The 10,716-nt window shown below is 44.6% G+C and overlaps 1 protein-coding gene and 1 long non-coding RNA gene across 3 annotated transcripts; both read left to right on the forward strand.

The window, feature by feature from the left end:
- Positions 1–237: 237 nt before the first annotated feature.
- CYCS (cytochrome c, somatic) lies at positions 238–9,492 on the forward strand. 2 transcript variants are annotated; one of them, XM_068121777.2, is made up of 3 exons: positions 238–330; positions 8,590–8,755; positions 8,953–9,492. In XM_068121777.2, the coding sequence occupies exons 1-3, from the start codon at positions 328–330 to the stop codon at positions 9,099–9,101; spliced, it is 318 nt and encodes a 105-aa protein (XP_067977878.1). In that variant the 5' UTR covers positions 238–327; the 3' UTR covers positions 9,102–9,492. The 2 variants fall into 2 exon arrangements, with proteins under 2 accessions (XP_067977878.1, XP_067977877.1); XM_068121776.2 differs by lacking the exon at positions 238–330 and adding an exon at positions 6,482–8,330.
- On the forward strand, positions 4,782–8,134 carry LOC144892889 (uncharacterized). The gene is made up of 3 exons (XR_013624011.1): positions 4,782–6,488; positions 6,657–6,689; positions 8,118–8,134. It is a non-coding gene; the product is annotated as an uncharacterized LOC144892889 (long non-coding RNA).
- Positions 9,493–10,716: the final 1,224 nt, after the last annotated feature.

Here is a 10,716-nt window from a genome sequence, read left to right on the forward strand (position 1 = left end):
ATGTGACTGCCGGAAATACGTCATTCCGGAGAAACCATTTGCACGGTGAGGATGTAGGGAGTGACCAGTTTAAATGATTTTCAGATTGATTTGCACGAACGTACCTTTAGAAAAACAATATTACGTGGAACAAAAAAAATCTTTTATATACTTTAAACGATGTTTGCGTCATTAGACGCGTCATAGTTCCGCCCAAAGTTATGACGTTCCTAAACTCCTCCTACTTCCTGTACGTATTGGCACTGGACACGCCCTTCCTTCACACACGTCTTGACCTTGTGCTTGTGGAGTGATCGGCAGTTACTGACTTCCGGAGGCTTCCTCATCATGGTAACGTTTGTTTTGCTGTCGTTTTAATCTTTGTCTTTGTGACCGTTTGTGTTTTATTACAAATTTACGAGGCTCCAGGTGCGGACGTTGTTACTCGGTTTGTTTCAGCAGGTGAGATGTCCGAACCCCGTTGGGCCAAGATCGATTTGAACACCTTTTGTAACTTGTCATTGCGAATCGTTTCTTCGTTATTCAGGTGCTGAGTACCGCCATATTTTGTGACGTTTCGCCCCAACTTACAGGTCACTGGTTCCATGGAAGTTCTTCCATTCCATAAATGATAAAGGGCACCTTTGCATCACCACGTGACTTCGTCCCACCATTCCACCCTTGTATGTTACACCCTTTGTCACACCATTCCACCCTAGTATGTTACACCCTTTGTTTGTTACACCATTCCACCCTTGTATGTTACACCCTTCGTCACACCATTCCACCCTTGTATGTTACACCCTTTGTCACACCATTCCACCCTAGTATGTTACACCCTTTGTTTGTTACACCATTCCACCCTTGTATGTTACACCCTTCGTCACACCATTCCACCCTAGTATGTTACACCCTTTGTTTGTTACACCATTCCACCCTTGTATGTTACACCCTTCGTCACACCATTCCACCCTAGTATGTTACACCCTTTGTTTGTTACACCATTCCACCCTTGTATGTTACACCCTTCGTCACACCATTCCACCCTTGTATGTTACACCCTTCGTCACACCATTCCACCCTTGTATGTTACACCCTTTGTTTGTTACACCATTCCACCCTTGTATGTTACACCCTTCGTCACACCATTCCACCCTTGTATGTTACACCCTTCGTCACACCATTCCACCCTTGTATGTTACACCCTTCGTCACACCATTCCACCCTTGTATGTTACACCCTTCGTCACACCATTCCACCCTTGTATGTTACACCCTTCGTTACACCCTTCATCACACCATTCCACCCTTGTATGTTACACCCTTCGTCACACCATTCCACCCTTGTATGTTACACCCTTTGTTTGTTACACCATTCCACCCTTGTATGTTACACCCTTCGTCACACCATTCCACCCTTGTATGTTACACCCTTCGTCACACCATTCCACCCTTGTATGTTACACCCTTCGTCACACCATTCCACCCTTGTATGTTACACCCTTCGTCACACCATTCCACCCTTGTATGTTACACCCTTCGTCACACCATTCCACCCTTGTATGTTACACCCTTCGTCACACCCTTCATCACACCATTCCACCCTTGTATGTTACACCCTTCGTCACACCATTCCACCCTTGTATGTTACACCCTTCGTCACACCATTCCACCCTTGTATGTTACACCCTTCGTCACACCATTCCACCCTTGTATGTTACACCCTTCGTTACACCATTCCACCCTTGTATGTTCCACCCTTCGTCACACCATTCCACCCTTGTATGTTACACCCTTCGTTACACCCTTCATCACACCATTCCACCCTTGTATGTTACACCCTTCGTCACACCATTCCACCCTTGTATGTTACACCCTTCGTCACACCATTCCACCCTTGTATGTTACACCCTTCGTTACACCCTTCATCACACCATTCCACCCTTGTATGTTACACCCTTCGTCACACCATTCCACCCTTGTATGTTACACCCTTCGTCACACCATTCCACCCTTGTATGTTACACCCTTCGTCACACCATTCCACCCTTGTATGTTACACCCTTCGTCACACCATTCCACCCTTGTATGTTACACCCTTCGTTACACCCTTCATCACACCATTCCACCCTTGTATGTTACACCCTTCGTCACACCATTCCACCCTTGTATGTTACACCCTTCGTCACACCATTCCACCCTTGTATGTTACACCCTTCGTCACACCATTCCACCCTTGTATGTTACACCCTTCGTCACACCATTCCACCCTTGTATGTTACACCCTTCGTTACACCATTCCACCCTTGTATGTTCCACCCTTCGTTACACCATTCCACCCTTGTATGTTCCACCCTTCGTTACACCATTCCACCCTTGTATGTTACACCCTTCGTCACACCATTCCACCCTTGTATGTTCCACCCTTCGTCACACCATTCCACCCTTGTATGTTCCACCCTTCGTCACACCATTCCACCCTTGTATGTTCCACCCTTCGTTACACCATTCCACCCTTGTATGTTCCACCCTTCGTCACACCATTCCACCCTTGTATGTTACACCCTTCGTCACACCATTCCACCCTTGTATGTTCCACCCTTCGTCACACCATTCCACCCTTGTATGTTACACCCTTCGTCACACCATTCCACCCTTGTATGTTCCACCCTTCGTCACACCATTCCACCCTTGTATGTTACACCCTTCGTCACACCATTCAAAATTCCCACCATTCCATTTTAATCGGCATTTCTTCAACGATATTTAAACCGATTGAATTTTTTTTTTTAATCCTTCATGGATTTTTTTTTTGAAACTTGCGTCCCGTGTCGCATTATGATGTCAGAAACGCTCTGTGCCGTCACCTAGGGTGTGGACCAGATGGGTGCAGGTTTTAAGTTGAGTGGACCAGGGGACATACCTTGAGGGGAAAGAAGGTGACAGGACGGTTTTAAGGTAGAGAGTTTTAATCGAAGAGTGGTTAATGCGTCGAAAGGTGTCCCCGGAAAGGTAGTGGAGGGTTGGGTGGATTTAAATGGGAGTTTGATGGGTACGTGGATGTGTTGGAGATAGAGGGCTATGGTGATATTGACAGCACTTGTAGTTATAGGTAGCTCGTGTGGATGGATGGATGGATTTAGATGGGAATTTGATAGGTATCCGGATGTGTTAGAGATAGAGGGCTATGGGGATATTGACAGCACTTGTAGTTATAGGTAGCTCGTGTGGATGGATGGATGGATTTAGATGGGAATTTGATAGGTATCCGGATGTGTTGGAGATAGAGGGCTATGGGGATATTGACTGACAGCACTTGTGTGGATGGATGACAAAACTGGTGATGCAGCGCAGGCGTGATGGACCGAATGATCTCTTGCACCAAAGGTATCTACCTACTTACCAACCTGTGTGTATTTAGATCTGACGTCTCAGAGCAATCCTGGTGACAACTGTGTTCACGCATTTTATGACATTCAACTGTCTTTTCAAATCGAAGTTTTGCTTTTGTTTTTATTTCTCGGTGTAAACAGCGTGAGCACTGAGGGGCCTGGGTGGGTGGGAAATATTATTTTCCAATGACAAAAAGAGGAAGGATTATGGAGGTGAAAAGGTAAGGTAAGGTGAGAAGATTAGAGTAAGGAAATGGAAATACACAACACACACAATAGGCATTTTAAGGCCATTTTCCCTGCTAGAGCGGGGGTTAGCCTTGCGGTCCCCATGGCAATCTTCTCCATTTTGCCCTATTTTCTACATCTCCCCTTGTTAACCCCCTTGCCCGCATTTCTTCTTCCACCACCTTTAGCCAAGTCTTTCTCGGTCTTCCCCGTCCTCTACTTCCTTCTACATTCATTTCCATCATTCTTCTCATCCAGTCACTTTCATCCTTCCTCAACACATGACCAAACCATCTCAACCTGTTCCTCTTCACAGCATCCATCACAGGCTCCATTCCCATCATCTTTCGCAATTCATCTTTTGTCTTCCTCTCTCTCAACGATACTCCGCACATCCGTCGAACTATTCGCATTTCCACCCTTTCCAACCTTCGTTGCTGCTCTACGTTCATTACCCATGTCTCGCTCCCATAAATCATAACACTTCTCACACATGCAGCATACACCTTTCCCTTCAGCTTCAACTACACTCCCCTCCTCATCAGCACGCCACTCAGTTCCCGAAACTTCTTCCATGTACATCCCACTCGAGCAACCGTTGCCGTGTCTGATCCACCTTCTCCATTCAGCATGTCTCCAAGGTAGCAAAGTGTTTTCACGCCTTCCAGCTTCACGCCGTCTCCAAGATCCAACTCAACATTTCCTCCATCTGCAGCTCCCTCTGTGCACACCTTACATTTGAATGTAGCTGCCACACTGGTTAATGACCCTCTCAGACCACTACATTTTTGATGAACCCACTCAGCGCACATTGTACATTGAATGGAGTTCACTCCGACACCATTCCTGCACACAGCACATGGCCACCTCCCAGTTCTTTCCACCTCACCACATGCTTTACCACTTGCCATCACCTTCGTCTTTCCGATATTCACCTACAGACCTTTTGTCTCCATACATTCCTAATGTAAGGAAATAAGGAAATGGAAATGTGGAAATGAAAATGGGAGAGGGGCGAGGTGTGATAAAACCACCGTTTAGAGGCCATTTTTCCCCGCAAAGCGGGGGTTGGCCTTTTCGGGGACCGTGGTAGTTGTTGTTTTTTGGTCCCCTTTTTGAAGCAATGTTTTACGGCCGGATGCCCTTCCTGACGCCAACCCTTTTTGCCGCCTTCAACGACAAACAGGGAATTACCAGTGAACTGGTACTCAATTAGCCGACCTCGGAAGGATGACAGGCTGAGTCAACCCCCCTGGCATTAATTCGGCGATCGACCGAGATTCGAACCCAGGATCCTAGGATCCTAAGCCGGCACCCTAGCCGCTAGCCCAACACCAGGGATTGTTGAGGTGTGATAGTTGGTGATGTGATAGTTGGAATAAAACTATAAGCTGCCATGTTTGTATCAACTCGTACACCACTCAGTATGGGAATGGCAGTAAGGTTCATGTTATTATCTTCTGGGATATATAGATTACAGTAGATCTAGGGTCAGGCATCAAGAACGTCATGGTGTGTTCATTTGCCAAGTTTCTTGGGTGTGTTCAGTTACCAAGTTTCTTGTAGAGCGCTCACCAAGTGGCTTCAGTTTTCTAAAGCAAGCACTCCATTTGAAACCATTGATAAGGAACAGCTGGATATCTGCTTAGTAACTGAACACACCTTGGGTTTCCTCCCTTCAGTTCCATGTTAAACAACAGTAGCAACTGTTTAAAAGCTAATCACGCGTGTTTGCGGTTTGTAATTTTTTTATTTACCTCTGGTAGGGGTGTCCCATGAAACGCCACGATATGCTGTTTATTCACATTAACACAGCATTTGTCGAAGGAGGGAAAAATCCATTGGAGTGGGAAGGTGATTTGGGTTTGGTAATCTGAGTGATTATAAATGGGGACTTTGAGGCGGGTGTAAACCACAACTGTTTCAAACCAGATGACGTAGTTGATCATACATGCGTCAGTAGTTTATCCAAACTACTGGATAAACCATTGGAGTGGGAAGGTGATTGGAAGGAAGGTGAAGGAAGGAAAAATCCATTGGAGTGGGAAGGTGATTTGGGTTTGGTAATCTGAGTGATTATAAATGGGGACTTTGAGGTGGGTGTAAACCACAACTGTTTCAAACCAGATGACGTAGTTGATCATACATGCGTCGGTAGTTTATCCAAATATGACTGTGGTCAAACATGTGGTTTATTTGTGTGTCAAACAAACCTGTTTATCCAAAGACGTCAGCCCCAGAAGGCCCTGTTTGAACACATGATGTACAGCCGTGGCCGAAAATATTGGCACCCTTGCACCTTTTTTCAAATACCGTAACTCACAATCTTCTCGAAAAATAAGTTGAAATTGACAAAAGTATTTTGTCTCCACAATGATTTATTTCACTGTTAATATCACAGAACCTTTGTTTTTAATTCAGAACTTAAAATATCATTTTAAATCAGAAAATAAAAATAAATGGCATTGACACCCGAGACTTAATATTTGGTAGAACGGCCTTTGGACAAAATATCTGCAGTGAAGCACTTCCTATAGCCATGAATGAGCTTCCTACACCTCTCTACTGGCAGTTTGTCCCACTCTTCTTGTGAAAACTGCTCCAATTCTCCCAGATTTGAAGGGTGCCTTCCCCCAACTGCTGTTTTCAGATCTCCCCACAGGTGTTCAATGGGATTTAAATCTGGACTCATTGCTGGCCACTTCAGAACAGTCCAGCGTTTTGTTTTCTACCATTCCTGGGTGCTTTTTGAAGTGTGTTTGGGGTCATTGTCCTGCTGCACGACCCATGACCTTCGACGGAGACCCAGCTTTCTGACACGGGGTTGAACGTTGCGCTCCAAAATGCCTTGGTAATCTCCTGATTTCATGATGCCATGCACACATTCAAGGTACCCAGTGCCAGAGGCAGCACAGCAACCCCAAAACATCACTGAACCTCCTCCATGTTTGACTGTGGGGAAGGTGTTCTTTTCTTTGAAGGCTTCATTTTGTTTTCTGTAAACATAGAGATGATGTGCTTTACCAAAAAGCTCTAATTTGGTCTCATCTGTCCACAGGACATTCTCCCAGAAGGAGTTTGGTTTGTTCAGGTGTGTTTTGGAAAACTCCAGTTGGGCTTTCTTATGTCTCTCTCTCAGCAGTGTGGTCCTCCTGGGTCTCCTACCATAGAACCCCCTTTCATAGAGGTGGTGATGGATGGTGCGAGTTGAAACTGTCGTACATTGTGTTTGAATGTCAGCTTGAATCTGTTTAGCAGTTGATCGAGGTGATTTCTCCACCATTTGAACAATCCTTCGCTGCAATCTTCGATCAAGTTTTCTCTTGCGGCCACGTCCAGGGACATTGGCTACAGTGCCATGGGCCTTAAACTAAATTATCACTTTTGAAAGTAAATTATTATAAACTTAACCTGAACTAAATTATAAACTTAAACTAAATTTAACTATTTATCACTTTTGGTCCTGTTGCATCATTTTCAGAAAGATTTGAGCATTTACTTCAGTATTTCCTGAACTATCCCCTTAAGTACATCCTTAATTTGAGGATGGTTCCATATTCTAATATTCCTTAACTGTTTCCTTAAAATGAACCTCGACTCGACTTTGTATATAAAAAACAAAAAAAAAAAACCTTCCTTAAACTGAAGGGAGCATTCCCTGTCACCTCCCCATCCTTGAACACAAATCTTTGAGTTTCCATTAGGTGCTCTTCCTGGAAAATGGTCATGAAGAGGACAATTTATCACAGCGTGATGCCAGAGGATGATAGAAAAATAATTCCACAATTTTCACTCTCATGACATCCAGAATATTTTGCTCAGTTGCAAAAAGTTCCCTTAAGTTCAACCAATAAAGTTCTGGATTTACTGGTTACTAGGCCAGAAATGTTTTTTTGTCATCGACTCTTCTCCACCAATTAGAAGCAACCTTTCATAAGTTAACTGGGTATTATACATTGTAAGAAAAGTCAGCGAATCCAGCAGAGTCGGACAGGCCCAGAGTGTAGCAATGCCGTTGTCGAGGCCTGCGAGAGGGAGACCAGCCAAGAGCATTAATGTCCATGTACGAGAGAGAGAGACCGGGCAGAGAACAAAGTGTCCACAATGTCCAAGAGCCAGCACAACTGCGATCGACTGTGACCGCCTGCGATGCCAGCCATTAACCAAGGGAGAGAATCAATCTCTTTAAAATCCCTTTGTTCACCCTCCAAGGGGGAGGGGAGGGAAATCTTGGAGGTTTCCTTGCTCCCTATTGGAGGAGCCCGTAACTCCGCCCCCACAAGTTCCCCCACAGTAAGTTTCACCCTGATTTGGTGGTTTTCTGAACCTGGACACCTTGTTGTGCCTTGGAGCCTGGTGCATTGTCTGGTAGCTTATCCCTTTTAAGTGGAGGACCTATATTTCGTTTTCTCAACGCATAGACATAATAACCCAAAATAAGGGGAAGGGGTTAAAATAATGGTCTGCTATGGAATAGCTATTCTAAGAGACCTGTATGGTGGTTGCCATTACTTTTTAGTGTTTTCTCAAAACCGCAACTATATATATATGGAGAGGATTTTCCAGAGTCGGTGAGATCATTGATGAAGATCAGGAATAGGACTGGGTCCAGAACCCTTGACAGGGAGAGGAGATGAAAGGACCCCGTTGAGTGCCACATGTTGGTTACGAGAGACGGAGTCAGTAAGCCATGTTTGGAGTTGGCCTTGGTTGCTGTGGGTCAAGACTTTTGGTGAGCAAGGCATTTGTTTCTCTGTTACCTTGCATGTAATTTTAATTTAAATAACAGTGTTGTACTTGTGTATTTGGACAGTTTTATGCCACCATGAACCAAATTGTGCTGTCACCCTTTTACACAAACCCGGAGTTAGCCGTCTAGACGTGCCTTGAGCTTCCAGGCAAGGAGACTTGATTTGTGACTGGGTAAGTCTTTAAAAAGTTGGATGTTTGGAAAAATATGGTTGTTGCACTTTCATCTTGTTTCCATTCAGGGTGATCCCGAGAAAGGCAAAGAGGTCTTTGTGAAAAAGTGTGCCCAATGTCACACTGTTGAGAAAGGAGGAAAACACAAAACGGGTCCCAATCTGTGGGGCCTTATTGGACGCTGCACCGGCCAGGCGCCGGGGTTCGCTTACACGGACGCCAACAAGAAAAAGGGTATGGCCTTTGAACTGTGTTGGTTCGCTCTTTCCTTTTATTTGTGATTAATTATTTGCATATTTTTATGGTCATTTTAAAAGTTTGTGTGTGTGCGCGCATGTGCGTTGAGCTGAGATGCAAAGTTAGGCTTGTCACCTTTTTCCCACGCTCGAGCTAAATCTTGTAAAGTTACTTCCAAACCTTTTTTTTTTCAGGCATCACCTGGAATGAGGAAACTCTAATGGTTTACTTGGAAAACCCCAAGAAATACATTCCTGGTACTAAAATGGTGTTTGCTGGAATCAAGAAGAAGTCTGAACGAGAGAATCTAATTGCTTACCTCAAGAAAGCAACTTCTGAATAAGTGTTGGGAAGTTTTGATAATTTATTATCGACCTTTTGGCATCTGCTAGGTCTATTCTTATGTGCATTGTATGAACAGCTTCTGTTTGTAAACCACCACGAAAGGTAATTTTATGATTTTTTTGGGAAAGGGTAAAATTGAAAAAGGTGGTGAGAATGTAAACGGTTTAGTTGAAATTGTAATCCTCATTAACAACAATCAAATTGACATGTTTTCTTCTTCTTCAGTTACATTGAGGCGTTGAGCACACACTCAGGTTATTTGGTTTTTAGCAAATGGTTTTGATTTTCTTGTTTCAAGGTGGTGGTTTTATGTAAAAACTTTAAGGGAAATGTCAACTGCCAAGCAGAGAGATCCACACCCAACTGAAATTAAACTTTTCAATACCGTGCACTCCTAGAAGTTTGTTTTGGATGAAAGAAGCACTCGTCGTACCTTCATTCGAGGATTTGGAGTAAATCCTGGTTTGAGAAATGTCCATTTGGCCCAGCTAGGCTGTGTGACATCATTGCTCTGTAAAGATGTGTGAGATCGGAGCACACGCGTTCCTCTTTCCATGTGGGAAGTTGAATATTTTGACCCCTGGCTATTATCCTCCAAACATGTCCCTTCCCACTCTTACTCCAACCTCTTCCTTGTCTTTTTGTTTAATCACGATCCTATGCTCACCAACTGTGTTTTCTCTTGCTCTCGTATCACTCCCCGACCCTCTGTGGTTGCAATAACTGGCTTCAAAATGGTATTTCTCTACTTGCACTGTCAGCACTTGGCTCTCAATATAATCCTTTTTAATGTCTTCTAATGTCTTCTAATGTCAACACCAGCCCTGGTGTTGGGCTAGCGGCTATGGTGCCAGCTTAGGATCCTATGATCCTGGGTTCGAATCCCGGTCGATCGGTGAATTAACGCCAGGGGGGTTGACTCAGCCTGTCATCCTTCCGAGGTCGGCTAATTGAGTACCAGTTTACTGGTAATTCCCCGTTTGTCGTTAAAGGCGGCAAAAAGGGTTGGCGTCAGGAAGGGCATCCGGCCGTAAAACATTGCTTCAAAAAGGGGACCCAAAAAAAACAACAACCACGGTTCCCGAAAAAGGCCAACCCCTGCTTTGTGGGGAAAAATGGCCTCTAAAGGTGGTTATTATTTTTAAAAATAATGTCTTCTAATAGCAGTGGCTGGGGTCCCTCAAAGGTGCTGTGTTGGACAGAAAACATCTCTCCTTGTTCATATACAGAAAGGATCTCTTCGATGCTTTGGAAAACTTTATTTTCCTTTTTGCAGACAACTCCACCCTATGCCGTATAATATCCCACCCCAACGACGAGCTCGCAGCCTCTGCTTCCATTTCAGCCGACCTGCAAAGGATCAGATGATTGTCCAATGCTTGAAACGTCATTGAAACCACCTGGCTGCCAATATACCAAAGCCAGCCACTTACTGGGCACGCTCCGTCTTTCCAAGTCCTTTCTTTGTAAATCTGAAGTTCTCACACTCGCCCACGATTTGCAATCTGGTGGTGAAAGAAGGCCGAATTCCAGTGGATTGGGCACCGAGTACCCTCGTCCCTCCTATACAAGGGGAAAGGTGACCCTCTGGACTGTGGCTCATATCGAGCGAT

The sequence above is a fragment of the Myxine glutinosa genome, chromosome 7 (assembly GCF_964187855.1).
Source record: "Myxine glutinosa chromosome 7, kmMyxGlut1.1, whole genome shotgun sequence".
In the NCBI taxonomy this organism is placed as follows: domain Eukaryota; kingdom Metazoa; phylum Chordata; class Myxini; order Myxiniformes; family Myxinidae; genus Myxine; species Myxine glutinosa.